This window comes from Thalia democratica, chromosome 8 (genome assembly GCF_965202585.1).
Source record: "Thalia democratica chromosome 8, ktThaDemo2.hap1.1, whole genome shotgun sequence".
Lineage (NCBI taxonomy): Eukaryota > Metazoa > Chordata > Thaliacea > Salpida > Salpidae > Thalia > Thalia democratica.
The window spans coordinates 18630675-18649900 of NC_139172.1; the positions used below are offsets into that span (position 1 = coordinate 18630675).

The following is a 19226-nucleotide window of genomic DNA, read 5'->3' on the forward strand; positions in this document are numbered from 1 at the left end:
AAATACAATCAAACTAAAAAGTAACTTTCTATTTACTCGTAATTTTTTAAGCTTAAACTTAATTAGGACTAAAAATGATGTTGTAAAAATATTGATAAAAAATTTATAAAAAAATAAAACTTTTATTTGTTTGAAACATTATGTAAAAAGAAAGAAAATATATTTTAGAATCGAAATTAACTAAATGTAAATAGTTTCCTTAAGTTTCAGTCCTTGGATTTCATTGTTTCTTCAATTGAAAACACATCTTTGATGTTGGTTCTACTGTATCATTTTATATTTGTTATTATAATAAGTATTTTATTTAGTATGGAAAACACTTTATTTATAGTAAAGCTTTTGCTAAATTTTTAACAAAGAACGAAATCAAATCAAATTGTACAGTAATTTAAACCTTTAATACTAAAAATTTCTATAAAAATAAACAGTATATTAAAAATAAAACCACGACTGCTATATGTTGTTTATAGTAAATTACTAATGTGAAATAGGAATTCGTGAAAATCTCATAAAGCTAATTGCTTTTAAGCATTTTTATTTTGTTATTATATTTTAAAATCTCTATCTGAATAAATTCATGCTAAACAGATTTGATTATATATTTTTTTGTTTAAACCTTTCTATTTTAGTCTTAAGAGGAACTTTATGTTCGTAGAAAAATTCTGCTTCTTCAACAGTTTCCATGGTATCAATATTACGAGTTTCTGGAAAAGTATATGAAACGTACACAGCAGCAAATCCTGTAATTAGATTATTTTATTGAACTTTTATAATTATAACTAGCAAGATTCCTGAAAAACTATTGCATTGATTTTTTTTATCATTATTAGTAAGTATTTTCAGTGTTAATAAGTTAATCATAAAAGAATACTTGAAATAGATAGTTTCATTAAATGAACAAAATTCATCGTAAAACAAAAGTACAAACCTAAAATACTAAATATTGTATTAGGTAACCATGTAGCAGTGGATTCTAATCCTAAAATATAAGGAGCAGAAATACTTCCAATCCTTGCAGCAAAACTTCCTAAGCCAATACCATTACTTCTGTATTTGTTATTTGTATTTAGAAAAACTTAGCAATAATTTTGAGTATTATTCAAAGCTTAAGTTTGAACCGTAACTGTTAATGATATCTGCTGAATAATTTATACTCTTACTTAGAACAAATAAAGTTACATCTAAAAGTTGTGTTAAATTTGTATAATTTTTATAGTATAAAGAAACCGACATTCGTTGTAAAAAAGTTAATCTGTAGGTGTTTTTAATCTTTTACTAATATAAAATACTTTATTTACCACAACTTTTATCTCCGTTAATTACAATAAGCTATATTTCTTAGTAGTAAAAATACTGCTATTTTATTTTTAAACTCATATTAGTTTTGTTATATTCTTATTAGGGATCGGAAGGTATTTGGTCGTAGGCCAAATTTCGGAGACAAAAATACTTGCAGGCCGCAGTTGCAGTTTTAGTTTAAACTATTTATAATGAACCCGTTATATCAAATGTATTTTTTTTTTACTTATTTTTGCCGGCTAAATTTGCACGTTCGCGGGACTCAGATTTTACATTTAATTGGCTGCATCCCATTTAAGATAGAATAAGTTCGTTCACCATAATTTACCCTTCGCGGAAAAAATTCTGCAAACAACACGACGTTTACAGCTTGAAAGTATACTAAAATTTCGTAATACAACAAATCTCAAATTTAGTTTAGCTTATTGATACTTAAATTAATAGACTTTGGTTACAGTTCTCTTTTTTTACACAATTATTTCTAAAAGTTTTTAGTGATGGGCGCTGTTTTTTATTTTTCAAATAAAAATGACACCTAAAAAATTACAATATGTATAATTTATAAAAAATTTAATAAAAGATAATTAAAAGATATAAAAGTTTCTTTTTTAAGTTTTTTTTTTGAGTTTTCAGGTTTTGAGTAAAAAAAAAGACTGTATAAGTTAATTTTTTTTAATTAAACATTTACCTAGTTATATGACTATATCAAACAACAAACCAAAAGTTCTTTGTGTCTTTAATAGTTTTAATCTAAAATTTTTTTTAGTTACTATAGACCTTATTACAGTTGGATAAAGTTCAGACGATTGAGTAAATATACATGCAAATGTAGCAGAAACTCCAAATTTTCCTATAAAAGCAAAAGCAACTCCCACTTTTTGAACATCTAAAAATTTTAAAAATATGTATATTATATCGTAACGACTGTATTCATATCTTTTCAAAAATAAGTTTCCAAATATAAAAGAGTGAATATACTTTATTTGATAAAAAGCTAAGTACAAAGTTTAGTAAAAAAATTGTTCTCATTTACCTGCACTATAGCCTGATAACTCCTTTAGCAACATCGAAACTAAAAGACCGACACTTGCTAGTAAAAAACTCGCTGACATTGTTTTTTTGCGCCCGATCTTCTCAAACATAAACATACCAAGTAAAATCGACGCAAGTTGTAAAATACCAGCTTTAAAAATATACTAGATCAAAACTAAGAAGAAAATATCTTTACTGTAAATATTTATGCTTTCAATAGTGTTTCTTCTTTTTTGTCATAATAAAACAAAAAAAAATCTTTTTAAAAATCTAACTATAAGCTTGTATCAAAATATTAGTATACCAAGGGGCTTCGTGTGGGGTGGAACGCTGAAGCTGTAGCTCCACCTAAAAAATTATGCTTTTCTTTTTTTAATTTTAGAGTTTAAGCCTTTAAACACGCTGCTTTAAATGGGCTATTGCTTCAGCTGTCAAACTGCGTCAAAGTAACTTTATTTTAAAGCTGAGAAATTGAGCTTTTAAATTTCATAAAATGTTTTGTATAAGCTTAAAAAAAAGAAAGTTATGTTATCCTGAAGTTGAACAAAAAGTAAAGCCAAATGTGTACATGAACGTCGTTAACTTCGCTGCTAAATTAATTTTTTTCGAATTTTTATATTTGATGTTCAAAATGTTCGTAAAATTGGAGCTGCAAGCTCAATCTGTGTCAGCTGCATCTTAAATGTTTACAAGTTTAAAATACAAAAATTGTTTAAAAGTTTAATTCTTGAGCTGCATGAACTTTCAGCACCATGTGAATTTAATTATGATCTCTGTTGAAAATTTACTACAACGCGAGAACAATAAGACAAGTTCAACTCAAGCAGGGGCAGCTTGAACAGGAAAAACTCAAGCAGAAAAAACTCGAGCAGGGGCAACCTCGTTTTTTTAAGTTACTAGCATGATTTTTTTGTTTTTTATTACTAGTTAGAAAAGTTATAAAATTAAGTTGTTATCATATTTTATTATTTGTTTGTATTATTATTTGTAATTGTGCAAATACAGAAACTTAAAAGGACATAAATAAAAATAAAAGTAGTTATAAAGAAAGGGTGATGATATACATGGGTATGAGATATGTGTTTTCTTTTAGTTTATTTTTTTATATCTTATTTATTATTTTATCAAACAAATATGTTCAATTTTTTTTAATGAAAAGCTTGCTATTTATTCATATTACCTTTATGATGTAAATCTAAATGCTTCAAACTAAGGGATGTTTTAATTTGACAATATCAACCTGCAGCACTCCCTAACAAAAAGACCACGCGAAGCCACTGGGTACACTTAAGTAATTTTTCTTTAGTACTTTGTATATTTTTAATATCCAGTTTTAACAAAAAATTAATATTTTTTTAGCCCATAGAAAATAAAATAAACTCAAAAAAAAATTAAGTTAAAATAATACCTTAAATCTGTACTGACTATACCAATAGTTTGCTTGTTTTTCATCTTTGACTTTATGAATAGTAATTTGCAAAAAAAAAAACCTAGTAAAAAATCCTTCATTTCAGTATAAATTTTTTTGTTTATATGAAATCAACCATTGTTTTCATATTTTAAAATAATAGTATCAAGGAAAGCATTGATAAAAGTCAACAAAACCAAAGCCTGGACTTTAATGCGCCGTGAGACAAGCTCATGGACTGATTAGTTTCAAATAATTGACGACAGCAAAGTTCTTCGGTTGCTGGTTGCTAAGTTTCAATAGACTGACTACTGAAAGTTTCTTCCTTTATGACTAACTGATGAGCTTTAACAAAAACGAAACTTAGGTCTTAGTCTATCCAAGTGGTATGACCAAAATTTTATGCAAAAAATAATAATAGTATATATATATACTATGTACTTTAGTATACACTTTAACTTTTTACCTTTGATCTACATTAGTTTTTGTTGGAGGATAAAAATTTTAGTTGCTTTTATACTTTTGTTAAAAACTTGTTTTTTCTGCGACGGTTTTTATACTTTGGTTTAGTTATTTTTTTCTTAATCAAGAAATCGTTTTTGATTTATATATTCTACAAACTTAAATACTTAAATTTCATGTAAATATTTTTTACCAAATAAGTCTTTAGTAGAATAATCGATAACATACGCACTAAATCTTTAAGAAGAATGATACTAAATATTTTTTTTAATGTTGACATTGTTATATGCTAATAAAATTAATTAACCAAAAGTATTAATTTTACAATGTGAATATAACACAATTACTACTTGTAGAAGTATAGTAACATTAAAATTTACTAGATTAAAATCTTACTTTTACTAAAAATAAAAACAATTAATTGATATTTTGTTGATAAGGGTAAAATTTGTTTTAAAACTGTGATGTACCCATTTTTTCTAGGTTCAATATACTTACCTAAACATTGTCTCTACTGTATTTAAATATTTTTTTTCTTTTTACCAGTTTTATTTACAACGTTTTAAAAATTAAGCGATACATTTAATAAACTTGTACAAATTTTCTACGGATTGAGCTTATGATTAAGGCTTAGACAACTTTAAAACAAATTAAGTATACAATAATTTATTTAAAATTAAATATAAAACTTTATTTCAACTAAATGTAAATTTGTGTTCTGTCATTTGCAGCTGTTAAAAAACTAAATTTATGCGCTTAACATAATTACTATACTATTAAAAAATATACTTAAGTTTGGTTTACCTAATGCAGGGGTCGGCAGCCTTTTATAAGTTGCAGGCCAGTTTTCTCTGAAAAAAAATGCTCGCGGGCCGCAGTTTTTATTGAATAATTGCAATAATGTGATAAAATAATCTTTTAAAAAGCACTAGTAATGGGTTATAGCTTACCTAAGAGCCTAATTGTAAGTTTTTACCTCAAGTTTCTTTTTTTCTATTGCTTTAAAAAAGTATGTATTAAGCTAAAGAATACCTCGCGGGCTAAAATTTTTGGTTTGGAGGGCCGCAGTTTGCCGACCCCTGACCTAATGAAACGCTAATAAAATTTCCTTTGCTTTAACCATTAGCACGTATTCCAGGTTTGTCTCAAATTTATACATTTTAACCCTGCATTAATTCGTTCCTGTTTTTACAAACTCTACTCCGAACTAAAAAAGTCTGAGCTTAGATAAAAAGTTCTTAAACTGATATAAAGAGGTTACTATGCAAAATATGTTGTTTTAATTGTATTTAGACAGTTTATTTTGACCAAAGCTAATACTGTTTCAACTTATAGTTTTATTAAAATAATTTTATGAGAAACATTTTTAAATCTAAATAAATAATGAATATGATGGACAACTTTTTACTTTTATTTTCTTTAAATAAAACCATTTCACCTATAATGCTGTTTATATAAAAGTCTCCATACAAGCTTCCAGCATTTAATGAAATTCCAAAGAAGACCATATAAGATGCAAACCTGTGTATTTTAAATTCAATTATGGAAAAACTTACAGTTGTATTCTAACTTGTTTTAGTTATAAAACGTGATAGCTCATAAAATAAACCAATAAATATTTGTTAAAGCTTCAAGTTATAACTTCATTAATATTTGTTTAAATTTTTTCTTTTCAAGTTTAAGTTCTACTTAGCTATTATTTTTAAAGAAATGTCAAACCTATCAAGCACATTATAAATAGTTTTATCATGTTGTTTGAAGGATAAGTAAGGTTTACGATTTATGAAGTCGAAATGCTAATAGGATTAAGAATTAATTTTCCTAACCAGGTGAACATAACTTTTAAAGTAATTATTCTTGTAAACGGAAGCTTCAATAGATCTACTGTTGAATATTTTGCGCTTTTTAGATCCTAAAATTAATTACTAGTTTAGGCTATAAAGTATTGGAAAATTTGCTTATACATTATAAAATTTTACAACGAGATATCATTTAAAACTTATTCACACAAACAAACAAACAATTAGAAAAAGTACTTTTCAACCACGCTTATGAATTGTATTGTAATTGGTATAGTAAAATAAACAAGTATTAGGATTAACTAAGAAGTATTTGAATAAGTAAATCACAAGGCTAAATTAAGTAATAAAATGTAACAAACTAATATAACATTTAATAGTGATTTTTAATTAACCATACATATAATCAAAGTTAATATACGAAGTAAACAAATAAGTTGGACGTTTTTTTTTTGCAGAGTTCTATTTTCAAGCTTAAAAATGAAACTGCTGCCAAAACTTTTTCTACATGAGTCTAAAGACTTTAAAACAGAATCTAAGTCTAAAAGCAGAAATAATTATCGTATAACAAAAAGTTTACTCAGCAAAATCAAAGTTTTTAGTAATTAAAAGGCAGTAGGGGGTAGAGTATAAAAATTTAATTAGTTTAGTGATAAGTCATAAAATGTTATTGTTAGTTCGGATCGCTTTAGAAATTAAAATGAGGGTAACTGCAAATTAACATATAAGAACTGCAATAATTTCAATTTTAAGATTTTAGAATGAGTTTAAATTTATGCCTAAAACTATAACAGCGCAGGCAAAAAGATTGCTTATTCGATCAATTTATTTACTTCATAAAGTTCACTTAATTTAGCCTTGTAATTTGCTTTGTTAAATACTGAAATGTTTGTTAGTTAATACAAATATTAGTAAATTTTTTTACAGAAGTTTTTAACACGATTTAGACACTGATGAGCGTGGTCTAAAAGTAATTTTGTTTACTTTGTTTGTGTGAATAAATATAAAAGATATACATGTTAAAAGTAATCAGACCTGTTTTTTAGTTATATTTTTACACTTTACTTCTTCCCATAAATGTTCATCGATCTTTTGCTTGTTTAAACGAGCCAATCTTCTTATTACCTTAATTTATATTTATTTATCAATTAAACTAACAAAACTTAAATTAAAATATAGCAAAACCTTTTTTTTATGAAAAACAAGCAATAGTTTCAAACAAATGTTTTATAGACATAGGTTTTAGTCTCGACAGTTACTTTGAAGTATTTTAAATCAAAACTGTTTAGTTAGTACTGTAACCAAAACTTATTGATGACAACGAAACAAAGTTTTGAGTTTAGAAAAAAAAATTAATCATAATGATAATATTTTATTTCTCTATATTTTATAGTTAATCAAAATGTAAGAATTAACTTTTACTTTTATATAAACTTTATAATGGTAAAAAACAACGATTTATTTACTATTTTTCCTTCCTCATCTTTTCTGTTTGCGAACAACCATCTTGGAGACTCAGGAAGAATAAACGAAAAAATAAGAAGTGGAGTTGATAGAAGACTTATTACAAGCTGAAAAAATAAAATGACCAGAATTTAGTTGCAAAACTTTCATTTAATATGTTTTTTTTTAGTTTTTTTTTTTAGTTTTCTGTTTTAAGCAAGTAAACAATGTTATACCATAATTGTTTTCCAATTTCTATATGTTCTTGCGACCAATGTTGCTATTGTATATCCAACTGGAAACATTGATGTATGAAGTAACCCTACTTTTGCTCGGTATTTAGAATCTACTAGTTCTGTGGCTAAAAATTTTTGTCAAGTTAATTGAAATACAATTTTAGTTGACATTTTTTAACTTTTTAATAAAACATATCAAATAAAGTAAACCTTAGATTCTATCGTCAAATTTAAACTTTAAAAATAAACAACTTACATTAAGACACAACTTACCATAAACAAAGGTACTGATGTACATGCCAATGATAAATACTGCAGTGCAACACCTTAACATTATAAAAGTAACAACAGTTGTGCTGTACGGTGTAGCAAGACTGAAACCCAAAGTGCAAAAATATGTTATCATTAAAGTCCATTTTCTGCCTATCCTGTGTAGAAAAATATTATAAAACTGCATGAACGATCCTTTATTAAGGTTATGTAATTTCAAAGCTTGTAACTTTCTACAACGATTTACTACAGTTGTCAAGGAAATTTTTAATAAGTGTCATATTTTGTTTTACTTTTTATCTTTTAAATGTTAAAACACTTGTATTCAGCTATAACTATTTAAATTAATAAGTATTGTGTTGTTCGGTGACTCTGAGGTCTTTCTATACATTAGGCTCTTTAATCATATATTTGAGGGTCAATTATTAACTAAACTATTTGCATACCTTCTGACCTAATTGAATTAAACTAAAATTTGGAAACAGTTTTAAGTTTTTAGCAATCCTGTTTTTTTTTGTTATAATGATATCACAAAACAAAGCATTGAAAAGTTGTACAAGAAAAAAATTAAAGTAAAAACTATTTAGTTGTCAAAACTATTTATTTATAATATTTGATACTTAGTACTTTAAAAACTAAAAAATACATCAATATATAAACCATTCAATAAACATACTTTGAACGCTTTAAATCTTTAGAAAAATGACAAAATTGTAACTATTCAAGTAGAAAAATGGTTTTATGTTTAACAATTTCTAAAAAAAGCTGTGCAATAAAACTAATTATAAAAATAGTAAAGCATATGATATTTTTTAGAAATCTGCTTTTTTTTGTTGTTATGTTTATTTTGTGTATATAGCTAGTTATACTTTTATACATACCAATAGTTTTTTTTTTACATTGCTTAATTATATATACAAACATTGTATTAAAATAAATAAATTTATTGTGTATAAGATCAAAAAGTCTATTTTTGTAATTCATTGTGTTTTTTATAACAAAATCTATGTGCGTTTCAAAAATAAAAAGAAATTTGTTAATTAATGTTAAATGGTCTTATTATAAATACTTTTAGTTCCCATGTTCAACTTTTTTTTACTTAGCATTTAATCAGAGTTATATTTTTAAACAAATTAAAAATTTCAATGATGATCTAAAAGTTTAGAAACAATATAAAATTAAAATTTAGTGCTTTACTAAATCTGTAAATTTTTATTATAAATTTTTAACTATTGGTTGAAGAATATTTTTTCGCTTTTTCGTACTATTTTTTTATTTTCAAATAAAAGCTAATATGTTTTCAGTGTTTAATACACTTACTTGTCAGCCAAGCTTCCAAAAACAATAGAACCAAACAGATGACCGACTTCATACAAGCTCATTGTAAGAAAGTTCAGACTAAATCTATCGCACACCAAGTCAAACTACAGACATAATTTTATTAAGTAATCTTATGTGTATTTAATTATCTATATTTTTATTAACAGTGTTTTAAAATTATTGTACGAACATTAGTTTAAAGTACAGTAGACTACCGCTTAAGTACGCAAGTTGAACCCGACCAAAAAGTGCGTACTTAGCACGGGTAGTGCGTACTTTTTGACGACATAGTATAGTATGAAATTTAGTGGTTTGTTTTCTTTCTTACAACTAGCCACCAAATAATTAAGCCAAATAAACAAGTCTTTTTATCTTAAATAACATTTAATACATAGTTCTAATCTGCAAAAATTTTTAACAGATTTTAAAATGAGTTATTAATTCTACAAAAAGTTTTGACATAATTAATACATACATTTAATATAGAAAGTCAATGTCAGTCAATGATATAAAAAAGAATATTTAGCCATATTTTCCATATTTTGTTTTGTTAGAGAGAAAGTACCAAACTACATTGTGTTTACCAAACATTTTTAAAACATCAATGTGTGTACATTTAAATTAAATTATGACTTAACTATGTTGTATTTGTAGGTTTTTTTAACTTTGTCATCTAGATTTATTTATTTTATAGAATTACAGCTCAAATATCATTATTCTTTTCACTTTTCTGCAACCACTACATAAGTTTTTAGTTTATTAACATTTAATAACAGAACTATCGCAATTTCAGGCAATCTAGGATTACTCACCCTAGTTTAAAAGTTGTGAAAGTCTCAGGCTAACCTAGCAGGTTGGCCATTCTACCTGGAAACATAAAATAATCTGAAAAAACTTGATGATTGAAAATTTAGGCAAAAAAACTGAAATTTTTAGAAGTTCTAATATAACATCCTCTTTATTAAAAACATATAAAAAATTAGTATTTCTTTTTGTCTTTCTGGATAAGTGCGTACTTAAGACGGGGTGCGTACCAAAAAAAGTGCGTACTTAAGCGGTAGTCTACTGTAATATATCTAAAGAATTTTTGAAAATACCTCAGTGACAGCAGTTTCAGAGAAGACAGAGTCATCGTAGACATATCCATTGTCACAATCAACAGTTGGTGCTGACTTGTTCACACAACTCAAATTTGTTGAGTTGCAAACCGATAAGTTGTAGCCATACCTTATTTTTTACATTATTTCAAAAACTAAAGTTTTATGAAAAATATTAATTAACTTTTATACAAAACGTTTTAAACTTTGTCACTAAGAGTTAAATAAACTTACTTTAAAACATCAAAGTAATAGTATCAGTTTTTTTTTACAAAATTTAAAGATGTATTCTCATAAAGCTTTATATTGTTTAAGAAATTAATTTTTCTAAATAGTTTAAAAATTAGTGCTATATCATACAAGATTTTGATAAATCGTAGAACTATTTCTATAGCTGTTGATATCAATTTATTATATATATTGTTTATGGAACGACAATAAAATACGCTCAAAAACTTTTGTCCAAGGACCTGGTGCACGAAAAAACCTTTCGGTTACCAAGTCGCACACCGGAACAGTTTAACGTCATGTCCAGGACAGTGAAACTTCAATGTAAAACTTCAATGACTTATCAAAACCTTCTAAAAAGATCATACTAATCTTTAGACTGTAATTAAAAAAATTTTAAGTTTTATACTATTGTACAAGCATAAGGATTTTTAATTCTGTGTTGCAAAAAAATTATTTGTTAATAAAATACAGGGTGTCCCAATAAAGTTGTATACAATTTATAAAACTATAAGTTTGAAGTTCACAATAATTTGAATAAATATCAACATTCAAGCAGCAGAAAACTTAATTTTTTACTTACCCTTATTGATTAAGCCGTTAGTTATCATTAGATTGAACCACTTGACGGTAGCTAGACTTGACATAGAAGAAAATTTATATAGATGCATGACCAAAAAATAAATAAACCAAGTTTTTTAAACAGCTGTGTAGAGCTCGACTTCTTCTTATAAAAACTTCTTTGATACGTTTGATTTTTTCTGTTTGTAGTACTTTATAAGCTATGTAGGCTTAAATCCGGCAAACTTTCGCTACTTTAAACTTCAAAAACTACCCGAAATAATCTAAAATTTGAGCTAAAATTAAAGATTTAAACGATTAAACAAAAATACCTATACATGACATTTTTTTATCGTTTTTTGCATTGTATAGTTTGTATTGAAAATTTCATAAGTTATTTAAAACTCAAAACAGTCAGTTGTTTTTTATTTTCAAGAAAAACTATTCTAAAATCAAACTAAGCTTATAAGGCAATTTAAGGTACATTAAATGGCAATATATTTCTAAATTCAAACTGTAAACAACACCTGATTTTTCTTTCAGGCTAGAGCACGTATAATAGAAAATGTATAAGTACATTTTTAGAAAACCTTGTACTTGACATAAAACTGTTTTTTTATTTTTGCAAACAATATTTTGCAGCCTATTTACATTTTGCTTTTGAAGAAATTATTTCTTTTTTAATAAATAGAGCTCTAAAATTTTAAGTTTTTACATAGTTTAAACTTTTTTGACAACAGTTATGAAGAATTTTAGTATCTTTCGATTTTAAAATTGCAATTTAAAAACTTTTAAAACTTTTTATGCAGAAAAAATCGTACACAATCTATAACAAAGCATTCTACTTTTACATAAAAGTATGTAAAACTTAGTTTGAATTTCTGGAAAAGAAAAATACTTACTTTGCTTATTTCCTTTTCATACCACTGTTGTATAAACAGACAAAAAAGTTTAAAGTTTGGCAATAGTTTGAAAACTAAAATGTTAGATTACGAGTTAAACTTGTCTAAAATATATATATAATGTAGTTTTCTTTTTAAGTGTTTTTTTACATTATTTTTTTTTTCAAATTAGTAAACGTAATAGGTATTTTTAACCTTATAACTTTTTAACTTAGAATTGTTTTTTTATTTTATTTCCTGTAGTATGACTCAATAACCGGAGAAAAAATCGTACACTAGGTCCTTAGACCAAACTTTTAAAGCTTTATTTTTTTTGTCGATCAATAACTAAAAATATTATATATTATTACTGATTAATTTTTCTGATTATTATTACATATAATTTAGAAAAGATTAGAAAAAGAACAATAAAATATTTTTGTAAGCTATCTTAAACCTTGTACATTAAAGTAGTTTCTTTAAAAAGGAAGTTTAAAGTTGTCTAATAAAAACAGTTCTTTATTTCAAAGCTTTATTTTCATTACTAAAATTGTATTAAAACCAATCTTTAACTTAAACAAACGAATTATTTTCTAATAATTAAGTAAATAACTTTTTTGTTTAATAGTATTTTTTTAAATGTAAAAACTTTCTTTTACAGTAAATAAAACATAAACACCAATAACCTTTTACATCCGTTGTATTTTCCATTTTTTAATGGAGTCGTATAGTTAAGTATGAGCTGTTCACTTTCTATATACTCACTTAGTGGAGAAACATTACACCTAAATAATAACAACCACTTTATATTCTTCCAAGTTGTTTTAATTTCTAATACATCTAATCAGCATTATTTATTACTTTTCATTTTTATTTAACACCTTAAACTTAAAATTAGTACAAATTTTACCAGTAAAAATAGAATTTTATGTTGTAAAAAAACTTGATATCATAATTAGATCTACTAATCTAATTAACATTTTATAACTAACAATTTATACTTTATTTAAAATTGTTTTACAATTTACATTGAAAAAACACTACAACTTTTCGTTATTATCATTTTAATTTGTTATACAACTATTTAATTTTAAAAGCTGAAATTTTTGAAAATATTAAAAGAACACTTAAATATTTCTTAAGATTTCCAAAAAGTTTTAATATTAATAATTCTTTTAAAATTAAATATCTAAGTAAGTATGAATTTGCATTTATTGCAACTTTTTTGTACATTTACTAACAAAGTATAGTTATTTTAAAAGATTTATGACGTTGTATTTTTTTGCTTTGCCAAGGATGCAGACTATCAAGAAAAGTTAGAAGTATATTTTTTTATATAAAACTTTGAAAAAGTACGAACGTAAAAGAAGATGTTTATTATATGTTGAAGTACTATACTAAAACTATAGTTAGAATTAAATTATTATTTTCAAGCGATATTTTACAAACTGATACAAATTTTTTAAAGCTTTTTTAACTTTCATTTTATAAATTCCTTAAAATGTTTTTGTATATAAACTTACAGAAGGTAAGCGGTATAGTTCGTAAACTTTTATTTCATTGTCAAAATGTTTTCTGATTTTTTATTAAAAAGACAAAGCATTCAAACTGTTTAAATTTTTGAAAATAATTTTACTGATACTAACCTGTGCTTAGGTACATAGTTGACAAATACAGGTAAGAGTGCATGGAATCCATCAAACAGTGGAGAGAAAAACAACATAAAAAGGATCACTAGTTGCACATATCCTAACAACTTTTTTTGCTTGGCAATCGCTTCGTAATCTATCATGCTGCAACGCTTTCAATTTTTGGTAACTATATAACTAGTTTATGAACTTACAGAAACATATGGAGCTGCTTTTATTGGAAATCTGAAACCATGAATTTTTTCACGTAACTAAGATGTGGAACGGAATTTTATGCAAAAGCAACTTTTCATTTAAAACATTTTGAAGTAATATTTAGAGTTAAATTATGTTGTATTGATTGTTGCAGTAGTGCACAATGTTTAATAACAAGTAAATTTGTAGTTACAGTTTTTGATTGTAAATTTTTTAAACCACAATGACCTATACACAGTTTTTTTTTCAAACTGTAGCGTTACATTTTGTACTTATTAAAATAAAATTTGTTCAAGCCAATAAAAAGTTACGCTCGATTTCAATAATATTTTGTGAATAATTTGTTTTTATTAAGTGAAAAAATTTTCAAAAATTATTTGTCGTTGGTGTTCCGAGCAAGTTTGAAATAAAGTTATAACATTTTAGATTAAAAGGGTTGCAACAAAGCATTGTAGTTGTTAAAAAAACTAAAAAAAGTTGATGATTTAAGGGCATAAGGGATGAGGCATTTTTATCATGTTGGTCAGGAAATCGAATTTGTTGGTAAAACATTAAATATCTCAAACTTAGTTAACAATTGCTTTTTACCGTTCCTTATCATAAAAATTGTTATTTAGATATAAAAGGACAAATTCGGGGAGTTCATCCTTATTGAAAGGCCAAATTAAAGCTAAAACTACTATTTTGTTAACCTTCTACAACAGCTTTTAAGCAATCTTTTACGAACTTTATGGGTGTAATCTCTTAAAATAGTAGTAAACAATTCTTTTCTAGGAACTAAAAAAATTAAGTTTTCGAGTAAATAGATTGCGAAAGAATTGTGGCTTGTATAGCTGAATTTGTACTTAATTAGCTTTATCTCAAAAACACGCGAAGCAACACGCGTGGCAACAGCATCGAACGCATGGGAGTAGTACCCGAAGATAGAAAATAATTACTGAACAAAAGTCAAAACTTCAAACAACTGTGTACACAACCAACAGTTGTTCTACAAATAACATATTTGAGCTTTATCATTTCTCATTTACGTTTTTACATAAACACACATACGTATTTTAATTATACATATTAAATTATCTTAATATCCTATATTAATACATAGTTTTTTTTCAATCAATATAATTTCAATTTTTAAATTGTCGATCTCTTGTCTCATTACTTGTTTTTTCACGTGTTAACTTCCAACCATAATTTGAAACCTGTACCAAATCACAGATAAGCCGTGATTTTTTTCCTACTACAATTAAAAGATTAGAGAGTTTTTTTATTGCAGGCTTATATTTAACACATAGTTTCCTCGTTACTTTATACTTAAATTCGTTATAAATCTTTAATATATTACTATGCACTCTAAATATATTTTATGTGTATTAAATGAAAACATCAACTGGTGACTAATTACAAAACTACATAAGCGTATTTACAGTTTCAAGTATATTTTTAGCATAAAACAGTAACCTACCGCTTAGGTACGCATTTCTTAGGTATGAACTGCCGGTTGGGTACGCAGATTTTAGAGAAAATGCTGTGTTCAAAATGTTGTCTTTCTGCTCAGAAATTTAGAAAAAACTTAATAGTGGTAATACAAAAGTATATATTTTTTAAATAAAATATACTTATTAATTTTAAGTAAAAAACTAAAGAAACCAGAAAATTATTTTGAATTTACAAGTTTTACACCAGAAGCCAATATTTAAAAGAAAACATATTACAGTTTTGCTGTTACACAGTTTACTTATTTAAAGAAAATGACGAACAGTGCAATTTAAATTTGTACGGCTCATAATTAAAACAAAGGAATTAAAATGTTTTATAAACACATTCAAAAACTTTTATAAACCAAAATAATGACCGTCGCATTTGATACAAAAAACTTAATGAATGTGAAATAATTTAAAAACTGCATAAAGATCTAAATTAAAACTTAAACAAACAAAATAATGTATTGTGTAATTTATATTCCAATTATTATTAAAACATAAATTTTTAAAGCGTATAAAAAAATATATTAATGAAAATGAACATGTATTAGGCTTTTTCTAGGTATGAGCAAAATTTCTTAGGTACGCATTGCCGGTTGGGTAGCACTTTATCTTTAAATTACATACCTAAGCGGCAGGTTACTGTATTTGGTTTAAAAGCTTTATTATTTGACTGCTGTTTTACTTTAAATTTTAGTCACTTTTTTGATTTTTTACGTGAGTGTAGTCTGTATTTTACTTTTATTGTAATTTAACTCTAACTTTTGCAAATATTGTTAAGACTTTTTTATTAATCCTAGCTTATATAGCTTTTAATAAGATTAGTAATCATTTTACGTTGTACTAAATAACAAACGTTTTATTTTTAGATGTACTACCGCTTGAAATTATTTTGTTGTATTAAATAGTTAACATATAACTTTTCATAGTACTATAGAACATAAATTTATTAATTATTTTTTTTTTATTTTACTCAATTTTACTATGTATCACAGTCGGACTTTATAAAATATATTGTTATATTTTATTAATAACTAATATGTAATAATTATGGCTTATAATTTAGTATAGAATTTTTTTTTTCAGTATTTACTTTTTACAGTTCTCTGTGGATATATGTAAAAAATTTTAATACAGAGAAACATATAAAATTAAATAAAGAAAAGAACTCTAGAAATTGTTGCCATTATTATATCTCAAAAATAAATTAAAATTTAAAAAACTTATTTATAGTTTATACTTTAAGCTTTGTATAAAAGACAATATGAGTTTTTGTAAAAAGAATTTATAAATTTGTTAACACTAAATGTTAATCTTTTAAGCATCTGAGCTTTTAATAGTATTCTTTTAAAGAAAAAACAATGTTTTATTTACAAAAAACTTTTTTTAATACTATATAAAAACTTAAGATTTTACTCAACTAATATACTACACCTTTTTTTATAACTTCAACTTCTAGAGTTTCTCTACCCTTTTTACTTAAAAAAAAATAAAACGATTGTTTGTATATAAATATTATTTTGTCTACATTGTTTTTATACGTGTTTTCTTAATGAAAGAAATTATTCTTTTATGACAACTAAGCTTATTACTAAAAAATTAGAAACGATTAACCTTATACTAAAATATGCCTATAGAGAAATTTAACATTTGGTACTGCATAGTGCGTATTAGTGATTCATTGATAGTTTTGGTTAAGTTTTGTTAAATCTATAAACGAAGTAAACAGAAAAAGTGACATATTATTAGAATTAAATACATTCTGTTCGAACAACAATCACAGTTTGAAATGCATTAGAGGTGAGACTAAATAACCGTATGAGTTTTTCAATAATATTTTTGATATACTTACATATGCATGTAACAATAAACTTATCAAAGTAAACATACAGTGTTTATTGAACGGTAAAAAAACTGCTCAAAAATTTCGGTTTAAGGACCTGGTGTACGAAAAAACTTTTCGGTTATCGAGTCGTACACCACACGCTTCTACAATTTCTTACGAGCTATTACAGATAATTTTTTACCATATAAATATTTAAATCTTTTTTAATAAAATTTCAACTAACCTATAAACTTAAATAACAGATGTTTAATTCAACAAACTTTTAAACGTTTTATAAGTCATGTGGTTTATAATTTTGAATATAAACAAATAAAACATTTAAACTTTACAATAGAACTGTTTTAAATATACACACAAGCACAGCAAAGTGGGCTTGCAAGCAGTCTTTAACTTTTTTAGTGACTGCAAAATCAAACCAAGAAAATACACAGTTATATAGAACTTGACTTCTTATTTTCAAAGCTATTTTTTTCTGCTCCAAATGATTTAAAGTTAATGTTGAAGTGCATCTGATTTTTGCTTTTTTCAAGGTAAAAAAGACCGAAAAATACTGCATAATCTACTTCAGAATCAAAACCGGATTAAACTACGCAAAAATAGTTATAATACATGGTTATTTTTCACAATTTTCTTTGACAAAGTAAAGTTTTCTTAAAGGTTATAATAAGTTGTTTTAAAACTCAAAACTTTTGGTACTTTTTTTCAATAAATATTTTTTAATTTTTTTTGAAACCTAAATGGTGATTTATGGCAATTTAATGGAGTATTGTATACTGAAGATAATATAACTCAAAAAGCTTAGAGAAACCTAGTTTCTTTTTTCTTAGGCTAGAACACATATTGTCACCTACCTGGGTAAGTAGGCTACTTAATTTAAGAGAATATTGTAGTTGTTTAATTGTGTGGTTATGGAATGTGTATGGTGTCAATATAAAGTATACATAATACAAAAACTATTAACCAAAAATAAACAAGAACGTTGACCTAACTATGTGATACCTAAGGCCTACCAGATATGCTACTTATACAAACTCGGCACAACAAATGAGTGGTTATATTTTCTATAAAGACATAAAATTGTACAGATATAAAGAACTTTGTACTAGAAAATACTTTAAATTGAGTTAAACTTTTACATAGTAATAAAACTTAAGATATATGTAAATTTTAAGGAATGTTCGAACTAAAATAAGAATTAAGCGCTTGTACTTCATATTATAAAAAATACTTTTAAGAAGTAAGCATTGTTAAACAAATGCTTTTTATAACATAATAGAAATGATATAAGGCTCCTTTTCTGGAAACTACTTGTCGATACTCGTACTAGCTGCAGAAAATTGTTGCTCGAATATATCAGCTGATTATATGATAGCCAATACATTATATTAAATATTATTTATCGAAGGACAAAAGAATAGCGCTCAAAAATTTTTGTCTGAGGACTATGTGGTGTACAAAATAACCGTTTTGTTATCGAGTAGTACACCACATGTTTTTAGAACCCATCATGACCTAATAAATAAAAGTTTTTTAAATTTAAAGTTTTAAACTTAAACAAAATAAAACATAAACAAAAATAAAAGTAAACGAAAATTAACTAAGTAGTAGGTTTATTTGGAAAATTTGTATTCAAAATAAAGATAAAAACTTATGAAAAATTAAAACTTTTTGAAGAAAACTAAGTGTCTTTTAATCTTTAAATGCACAAAAAAGCAAAAATACTTTTACTTGTTTCTATAAAAATACTTTGTCTAATTTGCTACTTAGGACTAAAAGCATACATATAACAGTAGTATAGTTTCTTATGATTCAACATAATGTTTAGAAAAAAAGTAATATGAAGCTTTTATTTTCAATTATAATGGAACATAGAAATATACTAAATACTTTTCTGTAAAATTTATATATTCTTTATTGTGCTTCAAAAATATTCCAATTTGACTACAACTTATGGGTTTTATTTTTATTACAAAAATGGTGCTTTAGTTTAATCATTCAAAATAAAATTGTTTTAAAGTG

The 19226-nt window shown here is 25.1% G+C and overlaps 1 protein-coding gene across 1 annotated transcript; it reads right to left on the minus strand.

Annotated features, from left to right (window-relative positions):
• Positions 1-206: 206 nt before the first annotated feature.
• LOC145842957 (solute carrier family 22 member 16-like) lies at positions 207-13828 on the minus strand. Its single transcript, XM_082950430.1, has 12 exons — positions 13683-13828; positions 10367-10496; positions 9270-9373; positions 7953-8107; positions 7680-7804; positions 7456-7571; positions 5640-5722; positions 2333-2482; positions 2077-2185; positions 929-1047; positions 617-740; positions 207-264 (listed from the first exon to the last, which is right to left on the minus strand). Exons 1-12 carry the CDS (start codon positions 13826-13828, stop codon positions 207-209), a joined length of 1419 nt encoding a protein of 472 aa, XP_082806556.1.
• Positions 13829-19226: the final 5398 nt, after the last annotated feature.

Coding starts and splice junctions, on each gene's coding strand:
- LOC145842957 (XM_082950430.1), bottom strand. CDS start 13,828: ATGATAGATTACGAAGCGATTGCCAAGCAAAAAAAGTTGTTAGGATAT. Junction 5,723..7,455: donor GGAAAAATAGTAAATAAATC/GTTGTTTTTTAC, acceptor TAAAATACACAG/GTTTGCATCTTATATGGTCT. Junction 741..928: donor TACAATATTTAGTATTTTAG/GTTTGTACTTTT, acceptor ATCTAATTACAG/GATTTGCTGCTGTGTACGTT.